This window comes from Populus euphratica, unplaced genomic scaffold (genome assembly GCF_000495115.2).
Source record: "Populus euphratica unplaced genomic scaffold, PopEup_1.0 scaffold159.1, whole genome shotgun sequence".
NCBI lineage: Eukaryota > Viridiplantae > Streptophyta > Magnoliopsida > Malpighiales > Salicaceae > Populus > Populus euphratica.
In genome coordinates, this window is record NW_011499962.1 from 665,661 (window position 1) to 685,768 (window position 20,108).

At 33.8% G+C, this 20,108-nt stretch overlaps 2 protein-coding genes across 2 annotated transcripts; both read right to left on the minus strand.

Moving 5' to 3' along the window:
• Nucleotides 1-5,914: 5,914 nt before the first annotated feature.
• Nucleotides 5,915-7,392, minus strand: LOC105138822 (transcription repressor MYB6-like). The gene is made up of 4 exons (XM_011045041.1): nt 7,185-7,392; nt 6,920-7,049; nt 6,251-6,481; nt 5,915-6,179 (listed from the first exon to the last, which is right to left on the minus strand). Exons 1-4 carry the CDS (start codon nt 7,390-7,392, stop codon nt 5,915-5,917), a joined length of 834 nt encoding a protein of 277 aa, XP_011043343.1.
• A 7,350-nt stretch (nt 7,393-14,742) lies between these two features.
• Nucleotides 14,743-17,491, minus strand: LOC105138806 (uncharacterized). The gene is made up of 5 exons (XM_011045026.1): nt 17,101-17,491; nt 16,394-16,457; nt 16,097-16,261; nt 15,500-15,565; nt 14,743-15,374 (listed from the first exon to the last, which is right to left on the minus strand). The coding sequence occupies exons 1-5, from the start codon at nt 17,379-17,381 to the stop codon at nt 15,177-15,179; spliced, it is 774 nt and encodes a 257-aa protein (XP_011043328.1). The 5' UTR covers nt 17,382-17,491; the 3' UTR covers nt 14,743-15,176.
• Nucleotides 17,492-20,108: the final 2,617 nt, after the last annotated feature.

Here is a 20,108-nt window from a genome sequence, read left to right on the forward strand (position 1 = left end):
CCCATATGAGGCCTCCACTTTAGGGATATGGGTGAATGACGGGAATTGAACCCGTGCATGGTAGATTCACAATCCACTGCCTTGATCCACTACATGCAGAAATGAATTATGCATGCAGCGGCTATGAAGAACGAAAGAAGAAATGGGGGGGGGGGGGGGGGGGGGGTTTACTTGGCGTTGCTGGCGGTCTGGCGGAAGATGAAGGCGTGGCCGGTGGTTGTAGTTGTGGAGACCGGTGAAGGAAGAAAGAAAAAGAAGAAAAACTTGTAGCGAAGAGAAGGAAAGCTCATAGCTGGAGCTATTGGTGTGGCTGAGGAGGGAGCTGCTACCCGGCTGCCTTTGGGAAGGAGGAGAACTTCTGGGCGAGGTAGTGGTCGCTGCCTCTGCTGTCGCCGCCGCTGATGGAGTCACGGTGGCAGAGGAGAAGATTTTTGCAGAGGAGAAAAGGAGAGAGAGAGAGAGAAGTGTTGCAGGCTTCGGTGAGGTTGCTAGGTGATGGATGGGATGTGGTGTTTCATGGGGAGGACGGCAGCGAGATCAGTGGTGGTGGCTGGAGGCCACGACGGAAAAGGAGAGAGAGAGAGAGAAGTGTTGCAGGCTTCGGTGAGGTTGCTAGGTGATGGATGGGATGTGGTGTTTCATGGGGAGGACGGCAGCGAGATCAGTTGTGGTGGCTGGAGGCCACGACGGAGAGAAAAAGGAAAGAAAGGGCTGGTTACAAGAAAAAGCTGATTTTCGGCCAAATTTGGGTTCGATCTTCTCTTCCTTCTAAGCATGAAATTTGCTCCTATTTATAGGGATGGAAAGAGGGTAATCTTGCCTTCAACGGGGAAAAATTCTCAACCCTTGATTCGACTCGAGGAATCCAAGCTGTTGGTTCAAAGTGTGCATCTCGAACTGCCAAATTTGGCAATCCAAGGCTACAGACTGCACGAGGTGGCCACTTTGGGCCAATAAACGGAGCTGTTTCAAAGTTTGTCGACCTGACTCGACCATTCTCAGGGATAGAGGGGTTTCAGGTGGACAAGTTGGCGCACACGTTGTCGGATTTAGTGGCCAAACGAGGCAGAAAATGCGCCTAGAAAGCTGCCACTTGGGTGGCTTTGCGGGGAAGAAGATGAACAGTAACCAGGCGATGCGTCGCCTAGTCCCTTCCCCCCCCCTTTTTTTAAACATAAAAACGACGCCGTTTTGGATAAAAATTAGGGATTTTTGCTGATTTTCAATTTAGTCCTCCAGCTTTCAATTTCTTTCAATATAATTCCTCAATTGACCCTAAACTTCTGATTTAATGTAATTTGGTCCCGGTTTAACTTCAACTTCAGCCCCAGATTTATGCGCCTTTTGCAATATGATCCTTAGTCTCGAATTTATGCAGTTTTGTCCCTAATTGACCATTAAACTTTCAATTTCTTCAATTTGACCCCCGGATTTTATCAATTAAACCCCTATAGTTCAACGCCTTTTGCAGATTGATCCTTGGCTTCGGATTTTGTCAATTTAACTCCTAATTGGCCCCAAAACTTCAATTTAGCCCCTGATTTCAATCAATTGACTTCGTAAAAATTAAAATTGGTCTTTTAAAATTGCAATTTTCTCAATTAAGCCCAAATTAGGCTCCCAAACTTAATTTTTTCACCAATTATGCACCAAATAAAATTAATTTGACCCATTTAAAGTATAATTAAGTCCTTGCACTTAATTAAATCCTTTATTTGGACCTAAATTAATTCTTAAACATTATTAAAATTTAATTTGGCCCATGATTAAATCAAATTGGCCTATTAAAAATTTAATTATGTTATTGGACTTAATTTTTATGCAAATTTATCCAATAATCATTTAATTTGACCTTGAATTTGCATTTTTTTTCTCCAATTTTAGGCATAATGGGGCGCTAATAGGTCTTAAATCTCCTCCAAAAATTACAGCTTGATTTTTGTCTATTTTTGCAGTCTTTCTAGATTAGCTTTCTCCACAGTGCCAACCTTTATTTTATTTTCTAATTTTTATTTTTAAAAAAAGTGAATTTTTGGGAATAACCCAGAATTGGGTTATGACAATAGGTAATTCTGATCCTCTATAACATAATATGGCATTTGAGTTACCCTTGATGTATCTCAAGATCCTCTTAATATTATTCCAATACTCCTTACCAGGATTTTTCATGTGTCAACTAACTGCTCCCACTGCTTGTGCAATGTTTGGTCTTGTACATATCATGACAAACATTAAACTTCTCACTATTAATTGATATGGTACTCAAGATATCTTTATCCTCTTTGTTTCATTGCTAGAAGACATACTTGAGGATAATTTGAAGTTAATAGGAAGTGGGATGGAAATTGGCTTACAATTTTGCATGTTGAAGCGTCGTAAGATTTTCTTCAAATAGTTCTTCTAAGAAAGCCAAATCTTCCTCTTACTTCTGTCTCGGTGAATTTGTATCCCTAAAATCTTGTTTATCAATCCTAAGTCCTTCATATCAAACTCCCTAGCTAACTATTCTTTCAATTTTTTGACTCGATCTTTGTTGGAGTCTATTATCAACATGTCATCCATGTACAATAGTAGAATGATGAAATCATCATCTTCTTCAAACCTCTTATAATACATATACTGGTCTGAACTAAGTTTGTTGTACCCAAATCTAATTATGAAGGAATCAAATCTCTTGTACCAACACCTCAGCGCTTGTTTGATACTGTATAGGGATTTGTTCAACCTGCAAACCAAGTTCTCCTTGCCTGTTTCAGCAAAACCCTCTGGTTGGAGCATATAAATTTCTTCTTCAAGTTCTCTATAAAAAAATGCAGTGTTCACGTCTAACTACTCTAAGTGAAGATCAAATATAACACACATCATCAAGACTACTCCAATTGTAGTAAGTCGTACTACCGGGAAAAATACTTCAATGAAGCCTATTTCTTCTTTCTAAGCATATCATTTCACCACCAATCTTGTATGATACCTCTCCACTTGATCATTACCATTATGCTTACCATAACCCAATTCTGAGTTATTCCTTAAAATTCACTTTTTTTTCAAATAAAAAGTAATAAAAAACCAAAATAAAAACTAGCAGCGTGGAGAAAACAGGCTTGGAAATATAGTTGCAATTCTGAAGTTCAAGGCCTAATTGTACTCTATTATACTAAAAAATGGAGAAAAAAATGCAAATTCAAGGTCAAATTAAATGATTATTAGATGATTTTGCATAAAAATTAAGTCCAAGGACATAATTAAATTTTTGATATGCCAATTTGATTTAATCATGGACCAAATTGAATTTTAATTACGTTTAAGAATTAATTTGGGTCCAATTGAAGAATTTAATTAAATGCAAGGACTTAATTATATTTTAAATGGGTCTAATTAATTTTATTTTGGGCTTAATGAAAAATTAAGTTTGAGGGCCTAATTTGGGTGTAATTGAGAGGATTGGAATTTTAAGAGATCAAATTTAATTTTTATCAAGTTAATTGATTGAAATCAAGGGTTATTTTGCAAGAAAATTAAAATTTTAGGGTCAATAAGGGGTTAAATTGAGGAAATTTATAGCCAATGACCAATCCGCAAAAGGCGTCAGACTATAAGGGCCTAATTGACAAAAACCGGGGGTTAAATTGAAAAAATTAAAAATTTAATGGTCAATTAGGAGTTAAATTGTATAAATCCAAGATTAAGGATCAATATGCAAAAGGTGTGTAAGTCAAGGATTCCAATTAAAGTTTGGCAAAGCTATAGCTGCATTAAATTAAAAGTTTAGGGTCAATTAGGAGTACAATTGCATAAAATCAAAAGTTAGAGGACTGCTTTGAACTTCAGAGAAATCTCTATTTAAAACCTAAAACGACGTTGTTTTAAGTAAAAAAAGAAGAACTAGACGACACGTCGTCTGGTCACTATTCATTATTTTCTTTATTTTTTCCAAAAAAATAGTCTAGTCACCTATTTTGCAGGTGCATTTAATGTACTTAATGTCCATCAAATTTGCCAAACCTTGCACAAAACTAATTATCAAACATCCCTCTACATCTAGGTATGGTCATCACCAAATCACTAGCAAATAAACAGATGTGGCACCACCCCAAAAAAGACACCTCAGACAGCCTGCAGTTGCAGATTTGATAGTGCAACATGCCTACTTTGAGCCAATGGTTGGGATCCTTCCCAACCAAATCTAGGGCTGAAAATTGTTCCCCTATAAAGACAAGGTTACCCTCTTCTACCCCTATAAATAGAAGTAGATTTCATGTTTAGGAGGAAGAAGAAAATCAATCGCAAAATTGATAAAAAAACCAGTTTTCCCTGCTTATTTTTCCTACAACCAGTACTTTCTCTTCTTTCTCTCTCTGTCATGGCCTTCAACCACCACCACCGTCATCACTAGTCTTCTCACCATTATTCCCACCTCAAGTAGCCATCAAACCATCTCACGTGGTAGTTGCATTACTCTCTCTCCTCTGTAAAAATCTTCTTCTTGACCACCGTGAACCCGAGAGCAATAGTAGCAGCAGCAACCACCTTACCCAAAAGCTTTTGTGCTTCCCAAAAGCAACTAGGGCAGCAGCTCTCTCCTCATCCACTCCAACAGTTCCAATCGTGAGCTTCCCTTCTCTTTTGTAGGCCTCTGCTTCTTCTTTTTCCAGTTGCGACCAGAGCCAGCCATCAACCTCACCATCTCCAGTTGCATCATGTGCCACTAGTCAGGTCGCATCCCTCAATGCTAGGGAAGTCTCCCTCCTCTCTACTTCTTTTTCCTGCCTGCTACCGCTGCATGAGAATAGTGCAACGTGAATTATAATTCACGTTGCATTATCTTGTGCAACTTAGTCACGAGGCTGTGTCAAATCTTAAAATTTTTCCAAGCATATTTTTTATATGAAATTTTTTTGCATCTTTCTCATATTTTAAAAATAAAAAATAGATATCATAACCAGTTTATGATTATCCATTAAGATTTGACCAAAATATCAAAAACCTTTTTCCAACTTTTTTTCTATGGTCTAAATTTAGACTTCAATTTCTAAGAGGTGTAAAATTACATGATAAAGTACATACTCAAGTATTAAAGAAACAAGTTATAAATAAATACAATGCTAAAATTCAGACCTTAGAATGATTAGGATTTAACCCAATAAAATAGAGACTTTCTTATAAGAAGAGATTTATCTTAAACATTAGAAAAGACCAATGAATAGAAACCTGACTTAGAAAAAAATAACCAAATAATAATACAGCTTACCTTAAATAGGATGTACTGGAAGTGATGCATCTTTTCTTTACCCAGCTCCTCGCAGACCATAGGTTCCTAGTGATCATAATACTAGGTGGCGACTCTTGAATCTTAATCATAATTTTATAATTAAATCCAAAAAACCTTCTCAACAAACCACCCTCGTACAAGAGGTATGACAGGAGCCTCCACAGTCACTAGATGATGTCACAGTGCTCGAGCACCCCGCGAAAACAAGGACAGAGCCTCCCTTGTTTATGACATCTTGACGCAAAACAATTCTTGGCCACAGCAATAGCAGCATGATAGTTAAGCATAAACAAGACCATCTGAATAGACAGCATCGCCGTAAACCTTTCAGCAGAAGCATCGCGAGAGCCTTGATTTTGGCATGGAGCACAACGGAAAGCAGAACAAATTAATGAAACATAGCTGAAAATATTGATTCTAGTATCAAGCATACCAATGCAATTGCACCAAGGACATTGCCACAAACATCTTAGGATGGAATCGACATGTCCATCATGAATCATCAAAATCAATCAGCTTAAATACCAAAAAAAACCTCAGAACAGAAACATCATATTGATAATCAACAGTAGCATAAAGGAAGAGAAAAGAGCAGAACGACATCGAAATACGTAAAAGAATGTTATCGCAAATTATAAACACACGCTATACTTTGTTTCCATGCAATTGTGTTTTCATCAAACAATTCATCCAAAACTCTTGGCCAGCATCAAAATTATGGGAAACATTTGGATAGTCCAACAATTCTTGTACCCCCATTTGATCAGTGTATGCTTCTCCATAATCCTCTACCCTGCCCATTTGCGCTTCCATGGAAGATGGCTGATCCAACAAACTTAGTTCTCCAATTGATTCGAGTGATCCAACATTGTCCTCCACGCGCTTGTTTTCATTGATGCCATTCACATGACTGGAACTTGATGATGAGAATTATCAGTAGACCGAATTGGTGACATGTGGAGCGTCCCCTTGGAGGAGTACTGATCTTCTGAATTCAATATTTTTGGAGCAGTGGGAAATGAAACATCAATGATGTTCGATGATTTCCTTTGCTTGGATTCTTCTTCGGATGTCTGTGTTCCTTCAAGTTTAGGTGCTTGCACTGCAGTATTACTAATATTGTTGTTGAAGCTCTTCCTCAAGTGGGTGTTCCAGAAATTTTTTATGTCGTTATCGGTTCTTCCGGGCAACTTTTCTGCAATTGCAGACCAACTGAAATATATGAAAAAATAAAATATTATTATCTTATGCAGCCAATCCAAGTCATTATTCTTTTCAATTGATGTAAAATACTACTAGTTTGCATACTTAGCTCTATATACCAATCGACTACTACTTAGAGTTGTATTACTTTCTTCAAATTTTACAGCAAGAGAAAAAAGTGATTGAATGCTTCGAAAATCATAGAAAATTCATCATAAAAAAGGGATTTTATAACATCAAATACCTATGAATTGTGTGTCTTAATATACTAAATAGAACTATTAGAGGAGACTGTGCATGTAAAATTTTTTATTGCAGGACATAAGTTCAAGAAATGAGCTGAGAGTAACCCGATGAACATGTGGAATAGGTGAGCCCTCATAAAAAGAAATGGAAACTCACATGCGTTAGCTAGCTAATATTATCTATATTTGAGAATAATTTTACCTATTTCCTAACATTTCATGCAGCTTGATTATGGTTTGCACTTCTTCCTTGCTGAAGTTTCCACGCTTAATATCCGGCCTTAGATAGTTCATCCAACGAAACCTGCAACTCTTCCCTGACCTTAACAAACCTACAAATGGAGGCAAAAAAGAAGAAGTAATAAATTATATCATAGTTTATTTTCACTGCGCTTTGCCTGTAGATGTAACATTTTGAATTCAAGTTCTAATCATTAGCAGTTTTTTTTTTTTTTGTTATTAATTACCAGCAGCTTTCGGCACCTCATTCCAATTCCGAGTGCCATATCTCTTAATATAAGCTCTCAATATTTGATCTTCATCAGGATCCCATGCCCCTTTTTTCAAACACAAATTTTGATACTTCTGTGAAATACTCATCATCTCCGGACGTGAGACTCCATTTCTAGACTTCATGTCCTTTACCTTAAAAATCCCTACAGCAGTATGAGTCATTGCCGTAGAATACCATAGAAAATGTTCTAATCGAAAAACGAGTCCCAAAGTTTCCATACCCCATTTATATACACACAGGATCGCTCCTGGCGCTTTCCGTAATAGAAGTTTATTGGCCATACAATGCACGGAGTTCCTTTAGAAAAAAATATTTTTTAAAGTATTTTTGTTTTTTTATTTATTTTAATTTTTTTTCCTATTTAGTATTATAAGGCTTTTCTAGTTTTTTATTGAAAAAAATGGTTTTTATATTTTTATTTTTTATTCAATATTAATAAGATTTTCTAGTTTTTTCTATATAAAGTTTTATAATAGTATTTTGGCAAGTAAGACAATGATTAATAAAAATTAAATAGTTTGACAATGATTAATAAAAATTAAATAATTTAAATGTATTTATGGTATTTTTTCTATTTGAGGCGTTTGACTTTTCCTTCTTTTTTTCTGTATTAGTTGATATCATAACCCATTTCTAACTAATAACTATTCTGTGTTGTTAATCGAAATCCTAATTGTGGGATCCATTATGAGCGACTAACACAAATGTATTAAAGATACATGATAAGATAAAAGATTTTAAAAATTCACGATGGAGTAACTCGCACAAAAATATTAGAGATTCATGGAAAAGCTCACATACAAAAAAGTCATTGTTTTTTTACCAAGTATAAGCTTGAAGAATGTTATGATAGACCTTTTGACAGCGGAGAACAGTTTCTAATTGAGATGTTTCTGCTATAAGAATAATTTGAACTTGTTGATAAGTTTTTTTCAACATGAAAGAGAGACTGGTGTCTGATTTTTTAGAGAAAATAAATATTTTTAAAATTTTTTTATTTCATTATTTTCTATCCATAATTATTAGTCTTTTTTATTTGAAGAAAATAAATTTTCTATTTATATTTTATATTAATAGGGTTTTTTAAATGTTTTCTATATATAGAGTTATAATATAATTCTCATAAGTGAGACTGGGATAAATAAAAATTAAATACTTTGAATAAATTGGAAAGTCTTCACAAGAAATGTCAGTGCAGCCTACCTAGAGATTCAAGCTGTCGTCTAAATATAAAATTTTATGTTTTGATCAAATATATTGCTAAATTAATAATAATAAAAATATATATAAATCGCTAATATAAATATGACAAGAACATTTTCTCTGTTCAAGAACACGATGAGTGACGGAGGAGAAGAGGGGTGCATTTTTAGACAGTACTTTTTTTTGGGTAAATAATTAGTATACTCGACGCCAAATTAAGAAAAGGTAAATAATTGAATTTCCTGGCCAACTTTCATTGAAAATAAATAAATAAATACTAATTAAATCATTGAATTTAAATAAAATAACAAAATACTTGTTAGTAAATAAAGCTATTAATCCAATAATCATCCACATTTTATGATATCGATGATAGTAAATTTATTTTAAACCATATTTAATTAATATATTTAAAATCAAATTAAAAACGAGTTACATTCATCTTTAAAGTTAAAGTTTTATTAAAAAAAATAACTAAAATTTTTTAACATAAAATATTGACATAACTAAAATAAATTACAGATAAATAAAAAATTAATATTAAAAAACCATTAGTTAATATTTTTTTGTAAAAAATCATTTATCCCATAAGAAAAAATTACAAAATTGTTTTATAGTTTATAGTAAAAAATTAAAGAATTATAAATGAGTCTAAACAAAGTGGTTTTTGATCTTTAAGTCACACTCACTTGACTCGAGCTTAAGTTTATGTTTATTTTTTATTAATTTATTTTGAACTTCAATTTATATTTATTATAAATAATTCTTCATCCATTAAGAATTATTCTTTATCAGTACATTTATATATGCAACTTATGAATAAGGACTCTAAATAGTTTTCAAAGGAAATATGTTGGTTTTCAAGGCAAAGTAATGTCAGGTTTTTATTCTTTTTATGGCGGGCAGTTAATATTAGCAGCCACACAGCAGCACCAACAGAAGCTGCGTCACACCTTTAGCAGACAACAGCACTACCACCACAACGATTACAACCTCTAAAGCAGCACCACAACGATTACACCCTCTGCAGCACCTTCAGCAGACACCACGACTATTACAGCTCTCTCAGCAATCTTGATCAGCATTTATCACGCCAACATCCAGGATTGCAGGGATAACACTCCAACGGCTACTTCATTTCAAAATAGTAACTCATCGTACATGGCAACTACAACAGCCTTGAATATAGGAATAGAGTCTCCTTACAGTCTTGATAAATTAGAGACAAATCAGCCTTCATAAACAAAGAATCATGTAACTATGGAAAGATAATTGAATGAGAAATCCTATAGCTATGAAAAGTCAATATTTGCTTCTTTTAAAACATACAACATCATGTGCAATTAACATAAAGCTAAATCTATTTGGGGAAAGTCTTGTTCACCGTGGATGGACACAGTGTTAGCAAAAGTCTTATATTGAAAAAATATAATGATAAAGCTGTCATTGCTACGAAGAGTTGCAAAAACTACAGGTAGATAGAGTTGTCTTTTATTAGGATGCATTTAGCATTAAAGGGATGATTTGAAAAAAAAAAATCAGTGCAAATTTTGGTGAGGCATGATGGGATTACAAGTCCCAGGCTGCGGGCAACTGGTATTAAGACTATCATACCCTGCCATAGAGAATTCCATAGACAACAAGGGGTGGGGGTTATGCCCCATGTCATAGACACCTAATGCTGAGGTTGTCATCCCATGGCACTAAGGCCAGACCCACACGCTAGATCTACAAAACCACGCGGTTGGGTCTGTAAACCCGTACACTGGATCTGCTGAATCGCCCACCTAGATCTATAGACCCACGTGTTGAGTGCAGAATATCACACCGGGGTCTGTAGACCTGCTACCTAAGGTCCGGATCTATTGGAGATGTATTTGCGTCCAGATCCAAGGCTAATAGATCTTGCGTCAAGACCCAATTCACGTTTAGATTCAAGGCTTATATTTTAAAAAAAAAATTATGGGATCTATAGACCCACATGTTGAGTGCAGAATATCACACCGGGGGTCTGTAGACCTGCTACCTAAGATCCGGATCTATTGGTGATGTATTTGCGTCCAGACCCAAGGCTAATAGATCTTGCGTCAAGACCCAATTCACGTTTAGATCCAAAGCTTATATTTTAAAAAAAAAAATTATGATTTTTCTTCAATAGTAATAATAGTATTTTTTTAAAAAATATTAATAATAATAATAACAATAATAGTAATTTTTAATTTTATACTTCAAATCAAATTTATAGTTGTTTTTCAATATTGATAATATTATTTTCCAAATCTATTAATTTTTTTTATTAATAATATTAATTACAATGAAAATAATAATATTTGCAACACAAATAATACTATTTTTAATATTAATACTTCTAATTATAATACAAATAATAATATTTAGAAATTTAATGTCCTAAAATCTTATGTTTTCACGCAGGACCCAAGAGAATTAGATCATCACATAGGACCCATTTCCCTTGGTCCTAACATAGTGAGTTTAAAGGTTAAATGAGGGTGGGGTTGTGTCCCAAGATATAAACACCTGATGTTGGGCTGTCATAACCTAGGTGATAGGGTCAGCTTGTGCACCTGGCTACAGACCTACAAGTAGGTTTGCAAAACTGCATGCCTTGGGTCTAAAGGGTTGTTAGGTCGTTGCAGTAGGACTTAATAGTATTGGATCATGTTGAACCTGTTAGAGTTAGATCCTGCCCCCTAGTTGGACTCATTACTTCAATTTTTTTTTTCTTTTTCATACTATATAAAGTAAATAAATAGATGAGAATTTTTTTGTACAAAAATTAGGTGGTGATTTTTTTTTCATTTGAGGTTGGGTTAAATTTTTTTATTAAATAATATTTTTTTCCCTTTCAAAAATGCTTTGGAAAATAAAAGGTATATTTTTTTTCTTTACTTCAAATTAAAATTGTTTTTTCCTCTTAAATTTTTTTTCATAATAAAAGCATTAAGTAGAAAATTTATAATTCTTATATTATCATATTAAAGTTGATGGAGCTCTAAATAAATTTTTTTCACATAATATATTTTATGTATTTACTCCGAGTCACTCTAACAAGGATGACCCAATAATGCTAGGTTTTTTTTATCAAGGATGACCTAATAATGTTGGGCCTTATTTCCCAGCAGCATAAGATCTAGATGGATACCCAGCTAAATGGGTGTTTTTGCAAAGCATAATCCAATGATAGTGGGACCTGCTGCCTAACAGCGTTAGGCCAAAATGGATACCTAGTTGTTGAGTGTTTCTACCAAGATCTAAGTTTATTGAAATTGACTCCATAGCCAGACCCAAGGTTATTGAGCTTGGCACAGCTGTCAGACCCAATAATAACAAATCTAGGTGCCAACCGGCCCAACAAAGGTGAGCCCAGCTAAAGAAGGACTCATTGAAGGTGGGTCATGCTTCCACTATAATCCCGCAACAGTAGGCCCATAGCTGCGAGCATGACCCATTTTTGCTAGGTATTGCAGTCACTAAGACCTAGCAACGGTGGGTTCAAAGCAGTGGGCAAAACCCACTAAAAATAGACTCTTCTACAACCATGGCCCACCAATGGTGGGCCCAGAGCTGTAAGTAGGACCCACTAAAGTTGGACCCTGCTACCGCTAGGACCTGACTATGGTGGGCCTTGCTACAAACCTAACTACCAGCAGAACCCACTAAAGTTGGACCCTGATTTTGCCAGGATCTACTATAGATAGACCCTGTTGTCACTAGAACCTAGCAATGGTGGATCCTACTGCCAACAGGACCCACTACTGCCAACAGGCCCAACAAAGGTGAGCCCAGCTAAAGAAGGACTCATTAAAGGTGGGTCATGCTTCCACTATAATCCCGCAACAGTAGGCCCATAGCTGCGAGCATGACCCACTTTTGCTAGGTATTGCAGTCACTAAGACCCAGCAACGGTGGGTTCAGAGCAGTGGGCAAAACCCACTAAAAATAGACTCTTCTACAACCATGGCCCACCAATGATGGGCCCAGAGCTGTAAGTAGGACCCACTAAAGTTGGACCCTGCTACCACTAGGACCTGACTATGGTGGGCCTTGCTACAAACCTAACTACCAGCAGAACCCACTAAAGTTGGACCCTGATTTTGCCAGGATCTACTATAGATAGACCCTGTTGTCACTAGAACCTAGCAATGGTGGATCCTACTGCCAACAGGACCCATTACTGTTAGGTATTGTTGTCAGTAGGACCCAGCAGCGATAAAAACCTGGTAAGATCTCTTTTTTTATTTTTTTCCTCCTATCTAAAGATCTTTTTTATATATATTTTTCAATTAATTACTAACTCATTTGAAACTTCATTATATAAATACTAGAAGAATGTTTTATTTTTTTAATATAAGATTTGAAGTCCTTTAATATATGTAATCTATATTCACAATAAAAAAAATTATATTTTTTCAATATGGTATAAAAAAATCTTTTTGGTTTAAATACTTCAATTTAAAATAATAAGATATTATCTTTCCAATATAGAATAAAAAAGCTTTTGGGGTAATCTTTTAAACTTAATTTTTATGTTAATAGTTTATATCTATATGGATTATTTATTAATTTTTTTATATATAATATTAAAATTTCAAAAAAAAAAATTTAATTTCTCTTATTTAACTAGAGTCAATCCATGTAAGTTAGGACTCAACTCTTTTACCGGATCAATCCCTAGATCGAGTTTGATAATTATGGTTGTAATGAAAATATATTTTTTGATTTTTTTACATTCCTTCTATCTCTATTATTTATTTAGTGTTGATTTGTAATTATAATATTATTAAATATATTTAGCCTGTAAGCCCGCTGGCATGCCATGTAGTTTAATAAATACCATGTACTCACATTTGTAATTAATTATGTCTGTGACAGAATAAAAAAATACAATAAATCTTTCTTCATCCATCCTATGGCAAAATAGCGAGAATTAGCCACTTTAATTATTAATTACGTATCAATTTTGGTTACAAAAATAGTATAAAAAGAGGTCGAATAGGAAATGTTCTGCATACCTTGTATCTCTCGAACCCTCATCTCTGCTTTTTTTTCTTTTTTCTTTCTTTCTTTTATCTAGTCTCTTTTGCCTCTTTTTGTTCTTTTCTATAGCTTAAGTTTTAATTTTTTGTAAAGAGATATTGAGTTGTATTTCCTGGAATTCATGGACCTTGTTTGGCAATGTAACTAAATAAAATGGTGATGTTAAAATCCTACAAAGCTTATTACATTCATTCTATTAGCATGAAGGAAGGAGCAATAAAACCTTAAATATTAAGAATTGATCTTTAAGTACAATTGATTGTCATCTAATTATGATTCTGATGTTTTCAACAAGTATGTACCTTATAACTGTAATATATATATAAAATAGGATAGGATGCATATTATCATCTTTTATAATTCAAGTTTAATTATATGTGCTCATTTATATGCTTGGAATGCATAACAGGTTTGATATTAATTGAAAGTTTACATCAAATGCATGTATGAAGGTATAATTTTTAATAACAGTCAACATTCTAGCAACGTATTAGGAATTATCTGGGATTATGGTGGCAGTGGTATTTAAAGTATTTTGTATTTAGAAATTCATTAAAATAAAAAAAAAAAATTTTAAAAAAAATATTTTTAACATCAATACATTCTCAAAACATCAAAAAAAAATTATTTAAAAAAATTTCAATATTTTGGAACCCCAAACACACCTTTAGTGTTCTTAATTCAACACGTTTTCAAACTTGAATGAACAAGAACATTTTTGTTTTAGTGATTACTGTTGAAATATCTAAGAAGACAACGATATTGACGAAGACGACGACAACGAAGAAGAAGAAGAAACCAGGATAATTAAGACCCGGTAGTGGTTAGCTGGCGTAAACATGTGTTGGGGTCCAGTGTATTCAGCCATTCCTCTTTTGTCCTAAAATACTGAAAAGAATCATTCAACCACGAGAGCAAAATTTCAGTGGAGTTCCAACGTGCAAGTATGGCTTCAAAACATGACTTCAGGAATGAGGTGTTCGAGATTCAAGATCTTAGAGAGGAAATAGAATTTGGAACCTAAATGCTTTGCTTTAAAGGTTTCTTTCTGTACCTTGATCATGTTTGTGTGAGGCACTGCATTTCATCATCTAAAATGCCCTCGGGCCTCGGAATCATGCTCGCATGGCAGAAGCAAGTATTTGATGCTAGCTACGTTAGTTGAACAATTTGTGAGCTACTCGGCACAAAACTGCTTTTGCAGTGAGGATCCAACAGGCCAATTTGTAAGCTATCATCGAGAGAGCTTTTAGGGAAGACAACCCAAGATTGCTAATACTCTTGATTTTTACAAACTCAAATAAATCAAACTCGGCCACCGTGAAATAAATAGTGTTGCTTCAAGTCCAAAGAACAAATGTGACTACAATATTTACAACCTCCACCACTAAACAAAGCACAGTAAGAACCGGGGTCTAACCAATAACCCAACAATGTTCATCTCCGTTGTCTGCATGGACTGCAAACATCTTCTTCATCAGATACTCGCAAACAGGTTATCTTACCTGATTTGAAAAGGCAGCAGTCTGAGTATGGGCAGCAAATGCTCAACGCTGCCCTCTGATTCTTCTTGTAAACAAGATTGGGTGATACAGCCTGCATATCACCCTTTTCTTCAGGAAATAAATCATGTGGAAGCTCATACAACGTTGATTCAGAGATCAAGGTCTCAAGCCCAAACATCTCAAGTCGAAGGTTGGTCACTGACATTGGTATTTTTTTGCATGCTGCAAACATCAGGGGAGGTGGTTGTGACAGCAGGCGGTGGGTGCAGCTCCAGGAACACATTGTTTCCTTCACTATAACTACCCACACATATAGTGTCACCCCGGCCATGCCAGGTACCATCTTGGACATTGTTCATCTCCAATGTCCTCGATTCCTGCTCCATTATAGAAGAAATGCTTAAAATTAGGTCTCAGAAACGTCAAGTGCATGGCTATAATTAACAACAATCAAAATTTATACTTAGGCTGGTAGTAAACGAACATTATTCAGTAAACAAACCTGGGATAATGTGCAGCATGGGCAGATCAGATGGTAGATGCAATCATCCAAGAAACTATCACTACCCTGAAATGAACACATTCGTAAAAGAAAAAAATTAGTCTGTGATTTAGCTTCAACTTATAATCTCAAAGACGAACATTTCAGAAACAAAAGTAAAGGATCAAGAAGCCTTGAATAACTAATAAATAACACCTCACTGAAAAGAGGAAATATTTCCATAATCTACATGTGGATTGTGTTAAATCAAACCGAAAAATAGATCTGCTTGAGAGAAGCTTGGTTCCTCATATGTGTTTAGTTTGGTAAAAACACAAACAATAGCCAGTAACCTTTGAACACTTATGATTGTAGGTCTTCCATCAAATTCCCATTACATTTGACAATTCACAGCACAGTGTATTGAATGGTCGAAGTTTGATTGAAAAAGGGGGATAGCTAGCTAATCTGAATATCAAATACAAACGTGAATATAGCTGCAGTCATAATTTAAAAGATAAAACAAGAAAGCAAAACTCTAAGAATATAGCCATCTCATGTTGCAACTATATCAAATAATCAGCAGAAGTTAAAACATAGTGAGACATAAATGCTCACCCTGATATTAAATTTCTTTCTCATCTTTGTGCGGAAGAAACCCAAATATACTCCTAATGAGAAGGTAAATACAACTGATAAGTACAGAAAGCAGCGTCGCTTCGTCACAATAAAGGCAATGAAGTTGAGCAGGGCACCAAGACCAAGAATGTAATATGCGATTCCCTGCAAAATGACATTTATGAATTTTCAGAAATTTTAATTCACATAAGGATCCCATGTCAGATTTGTAAGGGCCAAAGTCTTGCTCTAGTTTCCTAAATTCTTAAAATTTAAAGAATTGCAAGAAAATGCCACCTGAAGAAAACAAGAACCAAAACCAGCTCGTCTCATGTTCTTTCCAAATCTATAGCATGGACAGCTGCAACATCACATACACAGTAAGTTGAAAGTCAAATCAAAATTCAAACACATCATATCAATAAAACAAAATGGAAGAATCCTTTTTCTCCTGAAGAACTCTATGTTCGATGACCCAAAGACAGCATAATTGACTGTAAATCAACATAGAACATAATTCACCATAACACAAAAATAAATAAATTCCCTTTAGAGCATTGCCTCAAGTCTTAACACCCAGAAAATTAAAATCAATATGCACAAAAACAATTTCTCTAAAGAAAACTACACGAGTAGACATCTAAAGCTCCTAACATAATTTTCACCTCATATAACATAAATTTATTACAAGTAGCAACATGTAGAAACCAAGACTTTACTGAGTTTTTCTTTAATAAAAATTTAAAGCGGCCAGCATAAAATTTTCATATCCAATTGAACTCCCAAAACCCATTAACATTAAAATCCTCCACACAAACGTCAACTAACTAAAATCATATTTCATTAAATTTAAAGCATAGCAATAATAGCAAGAACACAACAAAACCAAACAAAAAATAAAAAATGAAAAGTTCCATCATTTTTTTCTAGGTTTAACTTCTCCTTCTAAATTCTAATCATGGAACCCTTAGAAAGAAGAGAGAGAGAGATAGAGAGAGGAATACCTAAGAGATTCAATGGCAATGCGGCGGTCATCAAAGCAATCAAGAACTTCACCTTCCCACATCCTGAAACCACCACCTCCATTATTGTAACGATTCAAATCATCGTCTTCTTCTTCAATGGTTTCAAGTTTGGCCCAATATTTGCCTTGTGTTTGCATAGCCACAGTAGAACACAACATATCAAAATCCAAAACACTCATCCCTTCCATTAACAGCTTCTGCTCTTCCTCTGCCTCCTCCTTCCCTCCATTCACCACCACTTGCTTTTCCAAATCCCCCATTTCTAAAAACAGAGAACACTAGACAAATCTCTTACCAGTTAACAAACAAACACACCAAAGTTTCCCTTTCTCTCTGTCTTCTCTTTTGTTCTTATCCTCTGTATTAAAAAGGCATCCCTCCTTTTATAAATGCAAATGCAATGTATTTTCTATTTTGTTTCTTAGAGGGAAAACTCTATTTTAGTCCCTAGGAAATAAAAAATGTTCTACTTTAACCTCTACAGTTTAAAATATATTTTTATTAGCTCTCTACTTCTTAAAATTTTAAAATCCATCCCTGGTTGTTACCTACCTAATGTTACCCACATGTTCTCCATCTTTTCCTCTCTCTTTTTTCATGCATATATATTGTGTGTCTTGTAATGTGATGTAAAATTATTTTTCATTTGAAAATATATTAAAATATTTTTTATTTTTTTATATATGAAAAAATTAAAATTATTAGAAAATATTAATTTAATATTTTTATGTTAAACACACCAAAATACAGGTTGAAATACAATGTCAAACAATATAATTTGTTTTTATATATGAGTTTATTATAGGATCATTTGTTTCTTAATATTATTTGAAATTTTAAATTATACTTTTTAATCTCAATAATAAATTTATTATCGTAATGTTTGATGGCAAATATCACATGAGATTTCAAATAATTATTAAAGGTGATGACAACATTGTACATGCATAGTTTATAGCCAAATTACTCTTTAATTTAAAATTTATTTTTTTCTTAGATATTTCATGGTTAGAATTGATTAAACTTTTTAGAACCTAGTAAATGTATAAAAATATTACACTATAGGGACTAAAGTGAAACATTCTTTAATGTATGGATGCTAAACTATGATTCGTCTTGCTTCCTATCTATGAAGACCGTTGCTTTTTGAGGTTCTTTTTTTTTTTAAGAGAGGGTTCTCTTTCTTCTAGCTGGGCGGGGAATAAATGGAAAGTGGGACCCGATTGCATTATTGGACGGTGAAACGGCTGCCACGTAATAATTTGATCCCACCAACTTCTTCTCTCCTATCCAATCTAGCGGTCTACACTGTCTTATTGTCAGAAAAATCTGAAACCATCAAAATATGAAAAGGGATTTCATGATTATATTTTATCAGATTATTTTCCGAAAATAAGGCTTTGGGTGATTATGTTTAGATTAATGAAATGCCATTAATAGTTAACCTAATTATCAACAACCCAATTAGCAATTTTATTGGTTAAATATAGAATGGTGTTAGGCAAAGTGGGGAGAGAGTTTTTCATGTGAGAAATTTAGAAGAGTGATTACTATCTGTTAATTGCAATTAGTAAGTCTAGATGCTTAGTTTTTCTCCCTTATTTAATTTTAATTTTAGAGTGTGTTTAGGGATATAGTAATGATTGTGTTTTAAAGTTTTTTTTATTTATAAAAATATACTAATAATATTTTTTATTTTTAAAAAATTATTTTTAAAATTAGTATATTAAAATAATTAAATAATTTAAAAATATTAAAAATATATTAATTTTAAAAAATATTTTTAAAACACAATACAAAACACGTTCTTAATCTTGAAACTATAATTCTTAAATGAATAGATTTTTATACACATATTAAATTGATATGAATTTATATGTTTTAAATACCCTAAATAATACATGAATTTATATGTTTTAAATACCCTAAATTAAAGATAAATTTTGCTTTATCTAATACATATTTTAACATCAAAAATGTTATCACTAAAAATAAAAACTATGAAAAAATTTATTTTGAAATCTTTTTTGTTTGTTTTCTTGCTTGATTTGAAATTAGTTTTTAAGAAGGAATCTTATAATTTCGGTCTAAACCTAACAAAAAATGAAAAAAAATAGAAATATACCAAACCAATTATTATATGAACCATTTGAAAAATAATTGAGGGATTGTTTGGAAAATATATAAATATCCAAATATTATTGCTGCTTTGAAATATTTTTAAAAATATATAAAATTAATAGTTTTTAGTATTTTTATATTATTTTGATACGTTGATATTAAAAATAAAAAAAACTTAAAAAATTATGTTAATATATTTTAATAAAAAATATTAAAAAAAAAATCTGAATTATCCCAATGCGTGAAAAATGAAAACAAGTTTGCAAATGAATCAACCATTAAAATAAAATTATGATTTCCATTCTTTCAAGTGATCACCTTTTCGTCCATTGAACATGAAAGAGAACATCCAACTTTTAGGCCTTTTGACATCACTCTGGTTCACTAAAATTGGTGGCGGAATGTGTTTTTCTTTAATTCGAAGTAAAATTAGGTATCAGGTTGAGTGGAGGGCAAAAGACAGCGCGCCGTCTGGTGTCCACCGGCCACCAGGCCACGCCCATTGCGTTACACGTATATGCCTAATCAGATGCCATCCATAATTTAACAAACAAATCTTCTGCTGCTAAGATAACGATCATCAGCACTCTCTGTCTACCTCACCAGTGGGGAAATTCTTTCCATCCATGGCAGCCCAAGCTGGTGCGGATCATGGTGGTGGGACCTTCAAAAAGTCATGCCTGCTTAAGGTTTTGTCTTTTTTGCTAAGATAAGCTTCAGGTTCCCAATAAAGGTCGCCTTTTTGGGCAACTCTCAAGTCTCCCCTCTCAATTTCTCAACAAACCCATGTGCGAAGAGCCATTTCGTACCAAGTTGACAAAATCAAAGGAAAATAATTATAATACTGTTGCCAGGCATGTATCATG